At 48.9% G+C, this 21,653-nt stretch overlaps 2 protein-coding genes and 1 pseudogene across 2 annotated transcripts; 2 read left to right on the top strand and 1 right to left on the bottom strand.

Annotated features, from left to right (window-relative positions):
- Positions 1-9,159, top strand: part of LOC123039142 (probably inactive leucine-rich repeat receptor-like protein kinase IMK2) — a 112,672-nt pseudogene extending 103,513 nt beyond the window's left edge.
- A 4,425-nt stretch (positions 9,160-13,584) lies between these two features.
- On the top strand, positions 13,585-17,388 carry LOC123044122 (uncharacterized). The gene is made up of 3 exons (XM_044466768.1): positions 13,585-13,758; positions 14,352-14,809; positions 16,870-17,388. The coding sequence occupies exons 2-3, from the start codon at positions 14,432-14,434 to the stop codon at positions 17,131-17,133; spliced, it is 642 nt and encodes a 213-aa protein (XP_044322703.1). The 5' UTR covers positions 13,585-13,758; positions 14,352-14,431; the 3' UTR covers positions 17,134-17,388.
- An 89-nt stretch (positions 17,389-17,477) lies between these two features.
- Positions 17,478-18,356, bottom strand: LOC123044123 (uncharacterized). The gene is made up of 2 exons (XM_044466769.1): positions 18,006-18,356; positions 17,478-17,903 (listed from the first exon to the last, which is right to left on the bottom strand). Exons 1-2 carry the CDS (start codon positions 18,269-18,271, stop codon positions 17,702-17,704), a joined length of 468 nt encoding a protein of 155 aa, XP_044322704.1. The 5' UTR covers positions 18,272-18,356; the 3' UTR covers positions 17,478-17,701.
- Between the last annotated feature and the right edge of the window lie 3,297 nt (positions 18,357-21,653).

A 21,653-nucleotide genomic window follows, 5' to 3' on the forward strand; every position in this document is an offset into this window, starting at 1 on the left:
TCCAATTGGAGTATGCACCGTACTCTTTAGGGAGTTCGGCTTCAGTCCACTCAGCGACAAAGTCAGCCAAAACTTGCGACTTTATAGCTCGCCGAGGTTTGTAAGTTATATCGAATGGTAAGAGCTCAATGGCCCATTTTGCAATCCTGCCCGTGGCGTCGTGGTTGTTTATAATGTCATTTAGGGGTACTTCGGAGGCCACTGTTATCGAACACTCTTGAAAGTAGTGTCGGAGCTTCCGGGATGCCATGAACACCGCATACGCTATCTTTTGATAGTGCGGGTAACGGGACTTGCAGGGAGTTAAAACAGTGGATACGTAGTACACTGGTTTTTGAAGAGGGAATTTATGCCCTTCTGTCTCTCGTTCTACGATATGTACCGCGCTTACAACTTGATGTCTTGCCGCGATGTATAACAACATTGGTTCGCCCAAGTTAGGCGCAGCCAGTACCAGATTTGTTGCCAGTATGGCTTTTATTTCTTTGAGTCCGGCAGTGGCAGCATCCGTCCACTCAAAGTGTTCAGTGCGTCTGAGGAGGCGATAGAGGGGCAATGCCTTTTCTCCCAAACAGGAGATAAAGCGGCTTGGAGCCGCCATGCATCCAGTCAATTTTTGGATCTGTTTGAGGTCTTCTGGAATATCCAGCTATGACAGAGCTCGGATCTTGGCCGGGTTTGCTTCAATTCCTCTACCGGATACAATGAAGCCCAGGAGCTTTCCGGCTGGTACACCGAAAACGCATTTTTCTGGATTCAGCTTGATGTCATATGCTCGGAGGTTGTCAAATGTGAGCCTCAAATCGTCTACTAGAGTTTCGACGTGCTTGGTTTTGACAACTACACCGTCTACGTATGCCTCTACTATTTTGCCGATCTGGGTAGCCAGACATGTCTGAATCATGCGCTGATATGTTGCGCCGGCGTTTTTAAGTCTGAAGGGCATCGTGTTGAAGCAGAATGGTCCGTATGGAGTAATGAATGCCGTTGCGGCTTGGTCTGCTTCCGCCATATTGATTTGATGGTAGCCGGAGTATGCGTCCAGGAAGCACAATGAATCGTGCCCTGCGGTAGCATCGATTATTTGGTCGATGCGGGGGAGGGGGAAGGGATCCTTTGGGCAGGCCTTGTTGAGGTCTTTAAAATCGACACATAGGCGCCAGGATTTGTCTTTCTTTGGTACCATTACCAGGTTTGCTAGCCAGTCCGGATGTTTGATATCTCTGATGAATCCGGCTTCCAATAGTTTGGCTAGTTCTTATTGCCTGTCTTTTGGGTTCGGAAAATCGTCGAAGAGCCTGTTTGACTGGCTTGAATCCTTTTAGGATATTTAGGCTATGCTCTGCCAATCTGCGTGGGATTCCCGGCATATCTGAAGGGTGCCAGGCAAAAATGTCCCAATTTTCCCAAAGGAATTCCCGCAGTGCGGCGTCTACATCAGGGTTCAACTGTGCCCCGATGGAGGCCGTCTTTGTCGGGTCCGTTGGATGGACCTGGAATTTTACCATTTCGTCCGCTGGTTTAAAGGAGGTGGACTTGGATCTCTTGTCGAGTATCACATCGTCCCTATTCACCGTAGAGCGCAACGCGGTGAGTTCTTCTGCCGCTAGGGCTTTGGATAGTGCCTCCAGGGCTAATGCGGCTGTCTTGTTTTCAGCGCGGAGTGCTATGTCCGGATCACTAACGAGAGTGATTATTCCGCCGGGCCCAGGCATTTTGAGCTTCATGTACCCGTAACGGGGTACAGCCTGAAAAATTGTGAATGCCTCTCATCCTAATATAGCGTGATATCCGCTGCTGAACGGGGCCACATGGAACGTGACTTCTTCGGACCTGTAATTGTCCGGCGAGCCGAACACCACATCAAGTGTGATTTTTCCGGTGCAGCGCGCTTCCCGGCTAGGGATTATTCCTCTGAAGGTTGTGCTGCTTTGCTCAATGCGGCTCCAGTCTATTTCCATTTTTTGAAGAGTTTCCTCGTAGATGAGGTTTAATCCACTGCATCCATCCATGAGTACCTTGGTAAGTCGAAAGCCGTCCACTATTGGGCTAAGGACCAATGCGGCTGGTGCTCGGGCTATTCGGAATTTAGGTTCGTCGCTAGCGTTGAAGGTGATGGCCGTGTCGCTCCAAGAATGTGTCGTTGCTACTTGGTAGACTTCGGCGAGGCTGCGGATTGTTTGTTTCCGCATATTGTTTGATACGAAAGTTTCAAAGACTGTTGATACCGTACCGGTATTGTTGTAGTGGTTTTTCGGGGCTAGAAGCTCCTCGCCACTTTTGGCCACCTGCCGTAATATCCAACATGCTCGAAGGCTATGTGTCAGGGTGGTGCCCTCTGTACTGTGAATTTTATAGGGTCCGCTAAGCCATCCCTCCAGTACGGTTCCGTGCCCTTCATGGGGTCTTTGCTTTTTGGTTTTTGTACCTGGTGCCTGAGTGTAATGCACCCTTTTGTTGCGGACTAGGGTTGTATTCGGGGCCGGATTGTCCCAAAACTTATTTTCGGTTTTCCAGAAACTCTCCATCGCACAGTACTTTCGTACTATGGACGCCAAGTCGGCGAAGCGTGTGATTTCACGACGGCTGACGGCGTTCAAGATTCCCTCGTCCGTGCAATTATTGCAAAAAATTGAGATTGCGTTTTCTTCTCGGCAGTCCTTTATCCTGTACATAACCAGGAGGAATCTGGCCCAGTAATGATGTACTGTTTCAGCAGGCTCTTGCCGGATTAGAGATAGATCGCATATGTCTGGGTGGGTGGGTGGAATTGAGTCTGGAACCCTACCCATCCCAAGGCTCAAGGGCCGAGAAGTTTCCGAATTCGGAAGCTTGGAAAGTGGAACATTGTCCAATGAGTCCGGTCCGATGCCTGACTTTAGGTTCAGCGCTTGATCGAAGTTCGTCCCTCCGCGGGAATCCGGCATGGAGGGTTCGGAAGCCCGGACATGATTAGTTTTCAATATAGGAGAAGAGTCGCCGCGATGTTCCTCTACCACCGCGACGTGGTGGGTAACCTGGGGAGAGTTAATCTCTCTCAAATCGGTTTTAAGCCCGATCTGATTGTAGTCTGTAGCGACTCCCAGGGCGGCGATGCGATCCAAGATTTCGTTTACGGACGAGAGCTCTGTTGAATCCAGTTGCTCGGCGAATTCCGAGTTGACGTGAAGATTGCTTTTGATGACCCGAGAGGTCATCGCCGAAGCGGTGGCCGCACAGGCGGTCATGAGAAAACCACCTAGCCGGATAGTTTGGCCGGCGGCCAAGGCTCCTTTGGCAAAGATACCGTCCTTGAAGACAGGAAGAGGCATCCTTCCTATCGGTGACGGCACAGAGGAAGTCTCAATGAAAGCACCAATGTCGGTGTCAAAACCGGCGGATCTCGGGTAGGGGGTCCCGAACTGTGCGTCTAGGCGGATGGGAACAGGAGACAAGGGACACGATGTTTTTACCCAGGTTCGGGCCCTCTCGATGGAGGTAAAACCCTACTCCTACTTGATTGATATTGATGATATGGGTAGTACAAGAGTGGATCTACCACGAGATCAAGGAGGCTAAACCCTAGAATCTATCCTATGGTATGATTGTTGTAATGGTTGTTCGTCCTACGGACTAAAACCCTCCGGTTTATATAGACATCGGAGAGGGCTAGGGTTACATAGAGTCGGTTACAATGGTAGGAGATCTACATATCCATATCGCCAAGCTTGCCTTCCACGCCAAGGAAAGTCCCATCCGGACACGGGACGAAGTCTTCAATCTTGTATCTTCATAGTCTTGGAGTCCGGCTGACGATGATAGTCCGGCTGTCCGGACACCCCCTAGTCCATGACTCCCTCAGCCGGTAACCGGGATGCCCAGTCCCATGATCCAAAAAGATTGAAGCAAATCAAAATAATTAAACATAACTCCCCCAGGGCTGTTGTTAGTTGGAGGCACTCGTTGTTTCGAGCAAGCCATGGATCGCTGCTTGTTGGTGGTTGGGGGAGTATAAACCTTTACCATTCTGTTTGGGAACTGCCTATAATGCATGTAGTATGGAAGATACAGCCATCTCATAGTTGTTGCATTGACAGCAAAAGTATGCCGCTCAAAATGTTATTCGATCTCTATTTTAAAATTGAGCTCTGGCACCTCTACAAATCCCTGCTTCCTGCGAACGGCCTATCTATTTACTTTTATGTTGAGTCATCACCCTTCTTATTAAAAAGCACCCGCCAGAGAGCACACTGTCATTTGCATTCATTACTACCGGTTTATATTGGGTATGACTTGACTGGATCTCTTTTACCATGAATTACAATGTTTAGTCAGTCCTTGATCTTTAAAGGTGCTCTGCATTTATGTTTTGCGGTCTCAGAAAGGGCTAGCGAGATACCATTTTGTTATATCATTTTATGATTGTTTTGAGAAAGTGTTGTCATCCGAGTTTTATTATTATGGCTTGCTAGCTGATTATGCTATTGATATGAGTAATTGTGAGACCTAAGTGTTATTGTGAGTATGGTTAGTTCATAATATTTGCTGAAACCTGAATGCTGGCTTTGCATGTTTACAACAACAAGAGCAAATAGAGTTTGTAAAAGTTTTTCTTTATCAACTGAATTGCTTGAGGACAAGCAAAGGTTTAAGCTTGGGGGAGTTGATACGTCTCCAACGTATCTACTTTTCCAAACACTTTTGCCCTTGTTTTGGACTCTAACTTGCATGATTTGAATGAAACTAACCCGGACTGACGCTGTTTTCAGCAGAACTACCATGATGTTGTTTTATGTGTAGAAAGCAAAAGTTCTCGGAATGTCCTGAAAATCCACGGAGGCACTTTTTGGAAAATATAAAAAATACTGGCGAAAGAATCAAGACCAGGGGGCCCACACCCTGTCCACGAGGGTGGGGGGCGCACCCCCACCCCCTGGGCGCGCCCCTGTATCGTGGGCCCCCTGGACCTCCACCGACCTCAACTCCAACTCGATATATTCACGTTCAGGGAGAAAAAAATCATAGGGAAAGTTTCATCGCGTTTTACGACACGGAGCCGCTGCCAAGCCCTAATCTCTCTCGGGAGGGCTGATCTGGAGTCCATTCGGGGCTCCGAAGAGTTGGATTCGTCGCCGTCGTCATCATCAACCATCCTCCATCACCAATTTCATGATGCTCACCGCCGTGCGTGAGTAATTCCATCGTAGGCTTGCTGGACGGTGATGGTTCGGATGAGATTTACCATGTAATCAAGTTAGTTTTGTTAGGGTTTGATCCCTAGTATCCACTATATTCTGAGATTGATGTTGCTATGACTTTGCTATGCTTAATGCTTGTCACTAGGGCCCGAGTGCCATGATTTCAGATCTGAACCTATTATGTTTTCATGAATATATGTTTGTTCTTGATCCTATCTTGCAAGTCTATAGTCACCTATTATGTGTTATGATCCGACAACCCCGAAGTGACAATAATCGGGATACTTCTCGGCGATGACCGTAGTTTGAGGAGTTCATGTATTCACTATGTGCTAATGCTTTGTTCCGGTTCTTTATTACAAGGAGGCCTTAAGATCCCTTAGTTTCCGCTAGGACCCCGCTGCCACGGGAGGGTAGGACAAAAGATGTCATGCAAGTTCTTTTCCATAAGCATGTATGACTATTTACGGAATACATGCCTACATTACATTGATGAACTGGAGCTAGTTCTGTCTCACCCTATGTTATAGCTATTACATGAGGAATCGCATCCGGCATAATTATCCATCACTGATCAATTGCCTACGAGCTTTTCATATATTGTTCTTCGCTTATTTACTTTTCCGTTGCTACTATTACAATCACTACAAAACCCAAAAACATTACTTTTGCTACCGTTACCTTTATTATCATACCACTTTGCTACTAAATACTTTGCTGCAGATACTAAGTTATCCAGGTGTGGTTGAATTGACAACTCAATTGCTAATACTCAAAAATATTCTTTGGCTCCCCTTGTGTCGAATCAATAAATTTGGGTTGAATACTTTACCCTCGAAAGCTGTTGCGATCCCCTACACTTGTGGGTCATCAATCCTCTCTGCCTTTCTTATCCAGCCCTGGCCAAGAGCAATGTTTCAGAATGATGTTGTAACAAATATAAAAAACAGCATGTTCGGTCGCGGAATTACTTACCTGGGTATCTGGACAGTTGCAGTTAAGACCCGCATCCTCGGTGGTGTCCGAACACTTTATTCATGATCTGAAGAACAATCCATACATCCCTTCGAGCGTCATGCCGAAGAATTGTTGAATAGTTCGCGGTCCTTTCGGGTTGAACTCCCACATACGGAGAGATCGACATTGGCATGGCAGGACCCGACGAACTAGCATTACTTGCATTACCTTGACTAGACTGACATCCCTCTCGAGGAGATCTCCGATGCGGCTTTGTAATGTCAGCACGTCATCAACTGTCCCCCAGTCCAGCCCCTTGTTGACCCATGACGCCAGTTGAGGCAGAGGGCCCGGGCGGAAGACAGGAGGGGCCGCCCGCTTTGTACCTCGTGGAGCTGTGATGTAAAACCACTCCCGTTGCCATAAGTTGGACACCTTTGGGAAGGAACCCTTTGTCCACAGGGCGTCGGTGCCTTTGCTTATTACAGCGCCTCTGCACTCCGCGTGTCGCCCGTCGATCATCTTCGGCTTCACACTGAAGGTCTTGAGCCATAAGCCGAAGTGTGGGGTGATGCGGAGGAAGGCCTCACACACGACGATAAACAACGAGCTGTGAAGGATGGAATCTGGAGCTAGATCATGGAAATCTAGCCCGTAATAAAACATGAGCCCTCCCACAAAGGGATCAAGACTAAAACCTAGCCCTCGGAGGAAGTGGGAAACAAATACGACACTCTCGTTGGGTTCGGGAGTGGGGATGACCTGCCCTTGAGCAGGCAGCCTGTGCGGGATTTCAGTGGTGAGATACCTGGCCTCCCTAAGCTTCTTGATGTCCTCCTCTGTCATCCACTGGCCTTGAAGGTTGGATCCGGACATGGTTGAAGGTCCGAAGCGCTTAGCTTGAGCCTTGGGTGTTGGAACTCGAGGTGGGGGAAGGGAAGGATCGAGCGTGGGAAGAAAGGGACAGGCCTTGGACCCTTTATAAAGAGGGCGAATATCAAGCATCCCTCGCGTGGCCGTTTGGAACTTGCCTAAAATCGAGGAGTCATACTAACAAGCGCGGTTGGATTACCCACACCCGTATTGATGAGAATCCCGTGATAAGGGGAACACAATCTCTGCTTCGACAAGACGTGCCAATAAAACCGCCTCGCAACACGTGAAGTGGCAGGCTGGGAAAAACGGTTCGTAATGACCGGGCCGCGGCGTGCTGTCATGCTATGAATTATCAGCAGATTAGATTTGTGGAATATTATGCTCTCTACGGTGCAATGTGGAAATTATTTTGCAGAGCCGGACACGATCCTTGTGTTCAAAATCTTCTATGGAGTATTCTGAGAAGGAACCCGCCTTGCAATGCCGAAGACGATTTGCACGCCGGACTCATCATCATTGAAGCCTGGTTCAGGGGCTACTAAGGGAGTCCTGGATTAGGGGGTCGTCGGACAGTCGGACTATATACTTTGGCCGAACTGTTGATCTATGAAGATACAAAATTGAAGACTTCGTCCCGTGTCCGGACGGGACTCTCCTTTGCGTGGAAGGCAAGCTTGGCAATTCAGATATGTAGATCTCCTTCTCTGTAACCGACTCTGTGTAACCCTAGCCCCCTCCGGTGTCTATATAAACCAGAGGGATTAGTCCGTAGGACAAGAACAATCATAATCATAGGCTAGCTTCTAGGGTTTAGCCTCTACGATCTTGTGGTAGATCAACTCTTGTAATACTCATATCATCAAGATCAATCAAGCAGGAAGTAGGGTATTAACTCCATCGAGAGGGCCCGAACCTTGGTAAACATCGTGTCCCCCGCCTCCTGTTACCATTAGCCTTAGACGCACAGTTCGGGACCCCCTACCCGAGATCCGCCGGTTTTGAGACCGACACCTACTACCTCGACCCTAAGGGAGAGAAGCTGCTCGTCTTCGATTACATTCCAAAGGGCAGCCTCTCCGCCTTCTTACACGGTGAGATTCCTTCCTTAAAAATTGTTCATCCTTTGAAGCTGGATTCAACTCTGTGGTTCTTCTGAGTTCTAACATTTGGTTCATGGCGTTTGTTCAGCTCGAGCTCCCAACATGCCGGTGGTCTGGGCGACGCGGATGGCGATTGCCAAGGGGACGGCCCACGGGCTCGCCTACCTCCACGACGACATGAACATCCTCCACGCAACCTCACCGGCAGCAACGTCCTCCTCGACGACGACTCCAGCCCCAAGATCGCCGGCATCGACATGTCCCGCCTCATGACGGCCGCGGCCAACTCAAGCGTGCTCGTCGTGGCGGGCGCGCTGGGGTACCGCGCGCCAGAGCTGTCCAAGCTCAAGAAGGCCAGCGGCAAGACCGATGTGTACAACCTCGGCGTCATCATCCTGGAGCTCCTCACCGGCAATTCCGCCGCCAACACGACCAACGACATGGACCAACCGCAATGGGTGGGGTCCATCGTGAAGGAGTAGACCAACGAGGTGTTTGACCTGGAGCTGATGCGGGACACGGCCGCCGGCCCGGAGGGGGACGACCTCATGGACATGCTCAAGCTCGCGCTGCAGTGCGTCAAGGTCTCGCCGTCGGCCCGACCCGAGGCGCGGAAGGTGCTGTGGCAGCTCGAGGATATCCGACCCAGGCCGGAGGGCGGCCCCGGACCAAGCGAGCAAGGCCATGTTGCAAGACACCATGCCGTCCTTGGCGGACAGCTCCGCAGCGTCCGTGTCTTCCACAGTCAGCTTCACCGTGCCGGTGATCTAGCTCGGCCCAACACGGAGCTTCGTGTGATTGCCTGCCTCTACACGGAGGACCACGCCGTACCGCTCATCGACCTCCTCAGGGCCTCTGGCGCGTCCCGCGACTTCCCGTATCCCTCATCGTGCTCCACCTCACCGAGCTCCTCGGTCGTGCCGCCTCCATGCCCAAGGCCCACAAGAAAGTCACCTCTCGTCCATCACGTCATCGCCATCGGACCCATCGTGAACGCGTTCCGCCACTTCGAGCAGCAAGCGTCGCCGGGGGCGGTGATGGTCTGTTGACCAGCGGAGGGGGCGAGGGGCTGGGTGTGCGTTTTTTTAGTTCTGGCGAATTTGCAAAAAAAACCCCTCCAATGCCTACATATTAATGCTGTTGCAACGTTGATACGTCTCCAACGTATCTATAATTTTTGATGTATTCATGCCATGTTTACAATATTTTTACATGATTTTGGTATGATTTGGTTAGAACTAACCCGGACTGACGTTGTTTTCAGCAGAACTACCGTGATGTTGTTTTTGTGCAAAAATAAAAGTTCTTGGAATGCGCTGAAAATCAACGGAGCTTTTTTCTGGAAAATATAAAAAATACTAGAATGAAGAGTTACCGGAGGGGAGTCCCGTGGGCCCCACGAGGCTGGAGGGCGTGCCCTCCTAGGGTGCGCCCCCTGCCTCGTGGACTCTCCATGGGGCCTCCTGACTTGTTCTCAACGCCAACCTCTCCTATAAATCCCCAAACCTCCAGAACATAACCTAGATCGGGAGTTCCGCCGCCGCAAGCCTCTGTAGCCACCAAAAACCAATCGAGAACCTATTCCGGCACCCTGCCAGAGGGGGGAATCATCACCGGTGGCCATCTTCATCATCTTGGCGCCCTCCATGATGAGGAGGGAGTAGTTCACCCTCGGGGCTGAGGGTATGTACCAGTAGCTATGTGTTTGATCTCTCTCTCTCTCTCTCATGTTCTTGATATGACACGATCTTGATGTACCGTGAGCTTTGCTATTATAGTTGGATCTTATGATGCTTCTCCCCCTCTACCTTCTTGTAGTGGATTGAGTTTTTCTTTTGAAGTTACCTTATCGGATTGAGTCTTTAAGGATTTCAGAACACTTGATGTATGTCTTGCATGTGCTTATCTTTGGTGACAATGGGATATTCACGTGATCTACTTGATGTATGTTTTGGTGATCAACTTGCGGGTTTAGTGACCTTGTGAACTTATGCATAGGGGTTGGCACACATTTTCGTCTTGACTCTCTGGTAGAAACTTTGGGGCACTCCATGAAGTACTTTGTGTTGGTTTGAATAGATGAATCTGAGATTGTGTGATGCATATCATATAATCATACCCGCGGATACTTGTGGTAACATTGGAGTATCTAGGTGGCATTAGGGTTTTGGTTGATGTGTGTCTTAAGGTGTTATTTTAGTACGAACTCTAGGGCTATTTGTGGCACTTATAGGAATAGCCCAATAGATCGATCAGATAGAATAACTTTGAGGTGGTTTCGTACCCTACAATAATCTCTTCGTTTGTTCTCCGCTATTGGTGACTTTGGAGTGACTCTTTGTTGCACGTTGAGGGATTGTTATATGATCCAATTATGTTATTATTGTTGAGAGAACTTGCACTAGTGAAAGTATGAACCCTAGGCCTTGTTTCGAAGCATTGCAATACCGTTTGTGCTCACTTTTATCATTAGTTACCTTGCTGTTTTCATAATTTCAGATTACAAAAACCTATATCTACCATCCATATTGCACTTGTATCACCATCTCTTTGCCGAACTAGTGCACGTATACAATTTACCATTGCATTGGTTGTGTTGGGGACACAAGAGACTCTTTGTTATTTGGTTGCAGGGTTGTTTGAGAGAGACCATCTTCATCCTACGCCTCCCATGGATTGATAAACCTTAGGTAATCCACTTGAGGGAAATTTGCTACTGTCCTACAACCCTTTGCACTTGGAGGCCCAACAACGTCTACAAGAAGAAGGTTGCGTAGTAGACATCAAACGGCGTGGCCAGTCAATGCCAAATGGATCCCGTGGACCACCGCCAAATCAGCGGATGCATAGAAAAAACTATATTTTGGACCGTACATGACCCCTAGAGCAAGTTTAGTGATTGTATTTTGGGTATTTCTAACCACAAGAACTAAGTGGCCACCAGCGCAAGTTATAAGCCCTGTAATGAATTTTTCTCTTTTATAAACTGATGAAACTTGATGCCTTTTGGTATGATTGTGCAAGATTTCCGGATTTCAAAAGGTTAATCTTGGTGGTGGTGTCACGACGCTTATACACCCACTCCTATGAACGCACACTCATCGTCACAGATGCTTTCATAGTCGACGGGAACTAGGATTAAACCATCAAGGCGAGCCTGAGGTGGGAACCTTCAAAGGTAGCGGACACCAAAATCTATTTCTATGCCACCTTCGTGGAGGAGTCCTTGACTGGAGGACCACCGACTGGCCTAGTCGGGAGAGACAAAACAGGTACCCTACTTTTTTTTGAACATAGTACAGTTGCAAGCCCTCATACATATGCGCATAAACTCACCCCTATGAATGCACACCCGCACACCCTACCCCTATGAGCACCTTCGAGAGACTGAGCCGGCATATCATCTTGAGATTTACGAAGTCATCGTCGGCACCTTGTCGTCGACGGGAACGTCTCCTACTACTGAAAGCACATCGTCGGGAATCCAAAAATAATGCGTGCACCAGGATTTGAACCTTGATGGGCTGGGAATACCACTGTCCCTCTAACCATCCAACTACAAGTGTTGGTTTGCAACAGGTACCTTACTTGGTGCCCAGGCTATGTGGTATGAGAGGGGAGCTAATGCATTGATCATGGAAGCTCTAGTAGTTCCGGGTGGAGTGCAAATGGTCGTGGAACGAGCAATTCAAAATGTGCACATAGAGATTGATGCACAACAATTAGTACAACTATGGGAAGTAAACAACTACAACAGAATTGAAGTGGCGAATATTCTTCATGATATTAAGAGTTGTCTGCAATTTTTGAGAGTTTTTATTTGAGTTCTGTGGGGAGGGATGCTAATGTTGCTGCGCATCTTTGTGTCAAAAGAGCGAGCGAGTCAAGGCGTTTGATGTCTATGGCTTAATTACATCCCTATAAAGCTCTTTGATTCAGAATTTTTTTTTGACAGGAATGTCTTCTTCCACTAACCAAACTTCGTCGGAAGAACTGAAATAAATTTCAGCACAAGGAATTCAACCATCTGAACGATGCTCAGTTTGCTTGTCATGTTAAAGTTTTTTTTGACAGAGCGCGTCGTGTTAAAGTTGTGAAGGTTAACACAAGGATAAGTCATGGGGTGTTATGCCTTTTTTGGAGAAAACTTTCGATTTATTCATCCTCAATCATGACAATACAACGAACACCGAAAATAATAAAAATTACATCCAGATCAGTAGGCCAACTAGCGACGACTACAAGCACTGAAGCAAGCCGAAGGCACGCTGCCATCATCGCCCCTTCCTCGCCGGAGCTAGACAAAATTTGTTGCAGTAGACAGTCGGGAAGTCGTCGTGCCAAGGTCCCATAGGACCAGCACAACAGGACAACAACCGTCGCCGATGAAGAGTAGCATAGATTAGAATGATCCAACCTGAAGAAATACAAACGTAGACGAACTACGACCAGATCTGAGCAAATCCACCATGGATAGATCCGCTGGAGACGCACCTTCACACCCACCAACGATGCTAGACACACCACCGAAATGGGGACTAGGCGGGGGGAACCCTATTCCATCTTTAGGGAGCCGTCGCCGTCTCATCTTCTTGAGCAGAACACAAACCCTAACAAAAGTTGAATAAACATCTAAAAACGGCGCCCTCCTACCGGCAAGGGCCGGGATCTACCGCACCGCCATGGCCCTAAGGCCATCGAAGACGAGGCGGACCGGCGGCGGCGCCGACGGGAGGCAAAGGAACCCTAAGCTTTTCTTCCATGGTGGTGTTATGTGTGTTTGAGTGTCGACCTACGTGTCTAGACTGATCACGGGAGATTGTATTGATACCCCACATATCTCATATACTACCATGTGGTACTATATATATTATTTTAAATATGTTCATATACTATATCTAAGATATTTCAAAGCAAGTTACATGAAAAAATTGCATATGAGTTCATAGATTTTGTTATATTTGTGAAATACGTATATATTTGTATGTAAAAAAGAGCATACTCAAAATATGATACATACTACCTAAATATTAGTATATATACTACCTAAACATTGTTATATACTACATACTACACGTACATACTCTTGGTTTCGACATATACTACATACAACATACAAACGCAAACGGTGGTAACTATCACTGCTTGTAGGAAACATTTGTCATATATATATATATATATATATATATATATATATATATATATATATATATATATAATAAGAATTTTTTGTTCGAGGCAAACAGACGTATAACACCTCGCAAAAAAAATACACGTATAAGAAGTGAATTTTATTTTCGGGAAAAAGAGAGCCAGAGGGTCAAACAAACATAAGGGAAGGTCAAACTCAAACCAGCCCAAGCCCACCCAGAGACATCAACTGTACACCCTTGCCACACATACTGCCAAGCCCACACAAATGGAATCCTAGGAGAAGCATCATGGCAGGCCACGTGTACTTGACCTGGCCCGGCGGCCGCGGCCGCCCCTTCCCCTCCTTCGGTTCGTATCCTCCCCAGTTCGTCTCCACTTCCCGCCCGCCCGAGCCGAGCACCAATCACCAATGGGAGGAGCGTGACCTGCTTCGCTTTGCTAGCGGGCGCGACGGGGACGAGGGTTTCTAGAAGGTTCCGCCCCACGGCCACAAGGTGAACCTGCTGCTCAACCTCTCATCATAGCCTAGCAAGTTTTTGAACTTTGTCGTGCGTTTCGGGACTGATTTTCAGCCGGGTTTTCGGGATCCTTTTGGGCGCCAGTAACCCACAGCACTCGCCGTCCAATCAAGCCGCTTTTCCTCGGGTTTCTTTTTGGGATTTTTTCTTCCGGGATCGACAGGGGAGATCGGGACAGAGCCCGCAGGAGATGCGATCGATTTCTCTACTTATTTTTGTACTTGTTTTTCTAGATCCTGATCCGCCAGTTCGTCCGGCGCCGCTGTAGATTTTGATATCACTGCTATCCCGCTTAATAAACTAGTACTCTACTGTGTATGCCATTTCTTGTCGATTTCTGCCGCATTTTATTTTTGTTTTTTCGAATTTATTTATTCCCCCCCCTTTGCGATTTTGAATTTCATCATCGGATTCCTCGTGCGCGCACTGCCAATCACGAGCTCGCAACCGCCGCCCGCTTGGCCGCATGCAGGCAGGCTTCCCGAGAAATTTAAGGCGATTCTTTTTCTCATTCCCTTTTCTCTGGCCTCGGTGGGAGCCCTAATTTCAGTTTCGGTTTTAAATTTCAGTTTTTGTTTTCCCCGGAACCCTCGCCGCCTCCCCCCAAATCTCGCCGCGGCTCTCGGCCGGTGCTCTGTGCGAGCGAGCGATGGACTTCGACTTCGACTGCGCCGCCGCCTCGCCCGGCGGCCAGTGGATGGGCGAGACGGCGTCGCGGCGCCGGCAGCGCCGCCTCTCGTCCTCGTCGCTGAGGGCGTACCTCACCCCGGCCTTCGACGCCGTCGCCGCCGGCGGCAAGGGGGGCATCTCCCCTTCCTCGTATTCGTCGGGCGGGCTGGAGCTCGGGTTCGACGCGTCCCTCCTCCGCCTCCGCCGCACCTGCTTCTCCGCCAACGCGGAGCTGGACAGCCGCCGCCTCCTCTACTCGCCGCAGTCGCCGCCGCAGCAGCAGCAGCAGGCGCGGCCGCGGCCGGTGTACGCGATGGCGGACCATGAGGCGGCCTACCTCTACGCGCCGAAACGTCAGGTGATTAAGCTGCTCTCCAGATCTGACTCTCAGTGTCACTATGGTCTTGCATTGCTGTCCGATGAAGTATTGAACCGATGCCTGGAGTAGTGGTCAATGCCTTTAGCCCTTGGTTCTACTAGCTTGGTTAATATTGTGCATATCCCAATGCTCTTGATCTCTATAATGCCATTGTTACATGATTTCAATACTTCATCTGGTTAATCACAGAGAGAAAGACCACGGGTGTGGTGATGCATTGCAATGCAGGACTCTGGATTGTGTTCTTAGGGGAAAATGTTTCCATATATTTACTCAATTAGTTGTAGTTTCTTCTTTTAGATAAGGGAAAACTCCCTGGGCCTCTGCATCCTAAGATGCACACAGCCTAATTAGCTATCGTGTCAGACTGTCATACTACATACACCCACAATACGAGTGCATGACTTATTATTTCTGACAGTGAAGGTTGTCTGAGGTTGTACTCCCTCCCTCCGGAAATACTTGTCGCGGAAATGCATAAAAATGGATGTATCTAGAACCAAAATACATCTAGATACATCCATTTCTCCGACAAGTATTTCCGGATGGAGGGAGTACAAAACAGGAAACTAATTACACCAAGCCATCCATTTTTCATTTGGGATGGTGTCATCTATGTTTCCTAACACCACATATCAGACTATCTGTGGACTATGGTCAATAGTACAGTCCATTAGTTTACTATAAGTATGTGGCAGTTTATGTTGTAGTCTTTACTGATTTAATGCCACGATATTTGATAATGCATATGATCTACTAAGGTACTACCTACTGCAAATCCTATGAACTCGCAATACAAGTGCATGACTTAGTTCTGACAGTAAAGTTAGTCTGAGAATGTACAAAACATGAAACAAATTAAACCAAGTCATCCAATTTTCATTTGAGGATAGTGTTATCTATGTTCCATGTCCTAACACAACTTATGAGACTGTATTTAGACTCTGGCCATAGTACAGTCCATTAGTTTACTGCAGCAGTTCAGTTGTGGTCTTTATTAATTTGATGTCGTGATATTTGATAATGCATTTGAGCTACTAGTTACTTTGTCATACTGCATGCTAGTTCAAATTCTGCTTCAGTAGTTCAGTTGTAGCTTCGGTGCATAATTGCTTGTTCCCTACCTCTTTCTTGTTGCTAGGAGAGGATAATTTCTGATTGATCAGATAGGCATTACTCATTTGATCATGGGCTTTTTGTTTGCTCTTCTATCTGGAACAGAGAGAAATCGTTACTATATTGATCTGGTTCATTGCCAAATAGTTTTTCCTCATTTCCTTAGCTAGCCACTCTTGCTAGCCAGAGAAGAAACAATTTCTCATGTTTCAGATAAACATAAATTGATTAGCCCTTAAATGTTGTTGAAATCAAGTCGGTCCACCAGACTGCAGCATATCGACATTGTTTTAGATCCAGTTCCTTTGTCAAGCTTTAGCACAAATTTTATATGCCTTTACCTTGAACACAACATATGTGCCTGATTTTGGATCTTGTTCCATCGTTAAGCTCCAGATAAGTGGATAATTGTGTTTCTGGTACAGTTGCAATTTTTAGATTGGTATATTTCTTTCTAGCTCAACAGCAGGATCTCCAGTTTCAGGATTTAAACACATTCACATAAGCAGAGACATTTTTATCTTTTTGCAGGACGAGGGGTATGCGAGCAACCGATTCTCATTACCTGCTACTCCCTCCGTCCCAAAATAAGTGTCTTGAGCTTAGTACAAATTTGTACTAGAGCTAGTACAAAGTTAAGACACTTATTTTGGGACGGAGGGAGTATATATTATCTCCATTTACTCATAACTTGCTATTCTATGCTATTCTTCTCTTCATCCTATAGCTGAAATTGTTAGCATGTTCATGCAGCCTCCTTGTAAACCAACACAACCATAAGATGGTTTACTAGTATCATCATTCTATTAAGCTAGTTTGGTGACTAGCCTAATATATTTCTCTTTTTAACAGTCCTTTATCATCAGAAAGTATAGTGTGCCATATGCAGTAACATCTGTTTTGTCTCGTTTCATGTTGCATAGGCTGGCGGGCTCACTGGCGCTCCAGGTTTCCCCGAACTCAAGCAGACATTTTCCAACTTCCGATCACCAGATGGTGCCGTCATCCCAGGAAACATGCCGGACCTTCTGTCGACACCGAAACCCGGTTCAACGACACCTTCAAGGCAGGCGATGTCTGCAGCAGCACAGCCAACAGAGGAGGAAGAAGACCTGATAGCCGAGGCCCTCTACGGGCACAGCGGCCGCCGCCGGCTGCCCATCTTCAGGGAAATCTGCCCGGAATGAGCGACGCCGGTCCTCCCCGACATGGATGAAATGGATTGCATTGCCTTGTATATTCCGTGTACCCCTCCTGTGTCCATACCATAGGCTTTTGAGATGAGATGTTATGTTACTCCTGAAGGAAGAAGATTGTTTCCTAGTCTCATAGTGGAAAATCTCTCTCCACTCTAGGTGAGAAAATCATGTTATGGTCGACTTGAGCCGGCAACTGACCCATTTGCATGCCGGTTGTTATCAAGTTAAGAAACTTCATATGCATTGGACAAGTCATGTTGCTATTGTGCTGCAGGAGGTTTTTTTTTTTCATTGATGGAACTGCTATTTCTGTTATCACTTCGACAATGAAGTCTCGTCGACATGGCTGCAGAGTGCTGTCAATGCAACTTGTTGCAACCAAAATGCATTCCTTTGACGTCTCATATTCACAAGCAAGGCACAGACAAAGGCAGAATCGAAGGATACGCATACACATTTCACAGCACGTTACAACATCTTTTCTTCTCGCAATAGTAGAAAGCTACAGGTACATACAGTGAAGCAGGAGAGCGGTGTGGACGGGGATACATGCGGATCACAGGTCTCCATCGGCGCGTGGCGCGGACGGCGACGGCGACGGCGAGGAGACCTTCCTCCGCACCTTCTCCGTGGTCCTCCCGATGGTCTCCTCGGCGGCCCTCGCGGCGGACACCGCCGTGTGCTCCACGGCCTCCTTGCCCATCGCCAGGCTCTGCCTGGCCGCCTTCTTCATCGACCCCGGGCTCCTCAGATCACACCTTCATCAGCCGCCACGCAAAAACAAGTAACCAACACGCCATGAGATGAGGACACGCGTGCTTGGGCCCGTGCACGGAGAAAGAAGTGAACACGACATGTACCTTGGCTCGAGCGGGCGGAGCCTGAGACACGCCAGCTTGGCCCACGCCCGGAGCGCGTCCAGCCAGCCCTCGTGCCCGGCGACGCCGATGGCGAGCTCCACCGGCTCAGGGGGCTTCCCATCCGCAGCCGCCGGCGCCGGCGGCGACACAAGGAAGACAGCGACCGAGGCCGCGAGGAGCAGCGACGCGAGAACGACGATGGCGGTCGCCGTGCTGCTTGTCCCCGCCGGCGACGCGAGCCCGTTGTTCTGGCCCTTTCCGCACATTTTTTTGCGGCTGGTGGTGGTGGCGGAGAGAAATGATCGGCGGCGCTCCTGGATTGGCTCGGACGGTCGGACCGTACGTGGTGGTGTTGGGTGGGAGTTTTGATCGGTTGGGCGGACACGTGAGGCAACACGTACGTGCGGCGGTGGGAGAGGACAGGTCGCCGAGCGAGGCTGCCGACTTCGGGGACACCTGTCGCGGCACGTACACGCAGCTGCTTTGGTAAAACAAATGAACCGGGCCGTACCATGTCATTTCTTTTAGGAAACATCTAACTTTATTTAAGCAAAGTCTGGAACCTCGTCCGCTAAAACAGAAATGATACAGTCCGGAGCCGAATGTCTCCAGACAACAGAAACACCGTCACCTGCAGCTACCTTCGCCAGCGCATGAGCGGCCCGGTTTGCAGTTCTCCTGCGCCAGGTGATCTTGCAACCCAGCCACCCTTGCATCAGGGATTTGATATCTTCGACGATGGGCCCCGCGACAGACAGGTTTCGGGCAGGCGAGTTGATCATGCTGACCGCTTCGCTGCAATCCATCTCCACATGGACTCGTTGGAAGCCAAGTTCACGCCCGAACTCCAGAGCCTTTCTACAGGCCATCAGCTCAATGATCTCCGGCTTTAGGATGTTGGGGAAGTTCTGCGTCAGGGCACCCCGGAAAGCACCCTCATGATCTCTGGCCACCACCCTGCCCCCGCCATTCCTTGAAGCAAGAGACACCGCGCCATCCATATTTAGCTTGATCCATCCCGCATCCGGCGACTGCCATTTCTCAGGCGGTGGTTTGACGACACCTCGCGCTTTCTTCTCCACGGCTTCCGTCCACTCTTCCATGAATGTCGACACAGAGCCAACAACATCCAATGGGTTTTTGATGCGCACCCCGTCCCGGGCTTCGTTTCTCGCGAGCCAGAGACCGTAGAGGCCCAGCAAAAGCATCTCCTTTGCCTCATCCCGTGCCTCCCCCATCCAGTTCCACAACCATCTGCCAAGATCATGGTTGGAAGCAATGCCGTCAGGTGGACTAGGGGCTTGAATGCTCCTTCGCTCAGCCAGCGCAATCCAAAATTGCCGCGAGTGGGGACAACTCCAGAAGCGATGGAGCAGCGTTTCCTCCCGTCCGCACACCGTACAGAAGACACCCGGCTTGATTCTTCTACGCAATAGTTCAGACCCAGTGGCCAAACCGTTGCGCATAATCCTCCATGAGTGTATCTTAACCTTGTTCGGCACATGAGCCCCCCACATGGCCAGCCAATTCCTATGGGTATTGACAGAAGACGAAGAACCCTGCCGGCCCGAGGAGGCCTTCCTCAAGTTCATTGCAACATGATATGCCGATAGGACCGAATAGACCCCATCCTTGGTGTAGTTCCAAGCAAGGTAATCATCTACCCCTTGTCCTCCAACCGGAATTTGCTTGATATTAGCCGCATCATCAGGAGTAAACATCTCGTCCACCTTGGCGTCATTCCATGTATTACCATCCTCTGTGAGCAGGTCAGCCATGCGAGTCGTTCCGTGCATGAAGCTCTGGCCCAGTGGCTGTAGGCTGCTCCTGCGTGGAATCCAGTTATCATGGTGAATATTCACCTTTGCACCATCACCAATCCGCTACACTGCACCTTCCCGCAGCAAGTTTCGGCCATGGAGAATGCTCCGAAAGGTGAAGGATCCATTCGCAGGACAAGTGGCGTTCATGATCGTTGAGTCCTTGAAGTATCTGGCACGCAAAACCATAGCACAAAGGGACTCCGGAACCTGCAAGATCCTCCAGGCCTGCTTGCCGAGAAGAGCTTGGTTGAAAGCTTCATAGTTTCTGAACCCCATGCCGCCCTCACGCTTAGACAAGCACATCTTGTCCCATGCCACCCACTGCACCTTTTTATCACCATGAGCTGAATTCCACCAGAAGTTAGAAGAAATCGAAGTCAGGTTCCGACACTTTTTCTTGGATAGTTGAAAACAACTCATAGTAAACGTAGGTGTCGCTTGCAACCCGGATTTAGCAAGCACCTTCCTTGCTGCCTTAGAGAGGCCTTGTCCTTTCCACCCTAGCACCTTGCCCTTGGAGCCTCTTCTACATACTTAAAGGTGCCATCTTTAGATCTGCCCACCGTCGTCGGTAGACCAAGGTACTTCTCACTCAGGGCTTCGGATTCAATGCCAATCACACCCTTTAGCACACTTTTGCTCTCATCAGAGCAGCCCTTCCCAAAGAAGATAGAAGGTTTCTGGAGGTTTACTTGCTGCCCAGACACTTGCTCATAAGTCTGGAGGATATTCCTGAGAGCCACCAAGTTGCCTTGAGATCCCTCCAGGAAAATGATGCTATCATCCGCGAAGAGGAGATGGGTCACATGGGGCCAGTGCTCCCAAAAGAAACCCCGCTGATCCTCTCCTCCCGCTACACTCTCTTCAAAAGGGCAGAGAAACCTTCAACGCAAAGAAGGAACAAGTAAGGCGAGAGCGGGTCACCTTGCCTGAGGCCCCTAGAGGGAAGAAATAGCTCGGACAAGCCTCCATTTAGCTTAACAGAGAATCTGGCCGTCCATACACACCTCATAATCATGTCAACCCAATCCTGCGCAAAGCCAAGACGCCCCATGACTTGTTCCAAAAACGCCCACTCAACCCGGTCATAAGCTTTCATCATATCCAGTTTGACCGCACATAGAGGTTTCTTCCTTTTACGCTTGCGGATCGCATGCACACACTCGTAGGCAACCAACACATTATCAGTTATGAGTCGACCTGGAACAAAGGCACTTTGTTCCTCAGAGATCATTACAAGGATAATCACCTTCAACGTATTAGCAAGCACCTTAGCCGCCACCTTGTACAGAACGTTGCAGAGGCTGATGGGCTGAAACTGGGTTAGGATCTCTGGGGACTTCACCTTGGGGATCATAACCAGGACAATGTCATTAAAGGAATCCGACGTAGCTCCACCATCTAGGAAATATCGAACAGCCGCACAAACGTCAGCCTTTAGGAGAGACCAGTGTCTCTGGTAAAACAAAGCAGGCAGGCCGTCCGGCCCAGGAGCTTTCGTAGCTCCCATCTGAAATAGAGCCTTTTCAATCTCGTCATCGGAGAACTCCTTAATGAGATCATCATTCATTTCGGTGGTGACAATCACATCCATGAGATCAAGGATCCTTGCCCCCCCCCCCTCCGAGCCCTCCGCCGCAAAGAGGTTGGCATAGAAGGATGCAGCCATAGCCCTCATTTCCGCATCGGAGGTACATCTACTCCCATCTTCACGGCACAGGCCTCACACCGTATTTTTCCTTTTCCTATGACTGGCTCGGTTCTAGAAATATCTCGTGTTTTGATCACCCTCTTTCAGCCAACCAACATGCGACCTTTGCTTGTA

Source organism: Triticum aestivum, chromosome 2B (genome assembly GCF_018294505.1).
Source record: "Triticum aestivum cultivar Chinese Spring chromosome 2B, IWGSC CS RefSeq v2.1, whole genome shotgun sequence".
NCBI lineage: Eukaryota > Viridiplantae > Streptophyta > Magnoliopsida > Poales > Poaceae > Triticum > Triticum aestivum.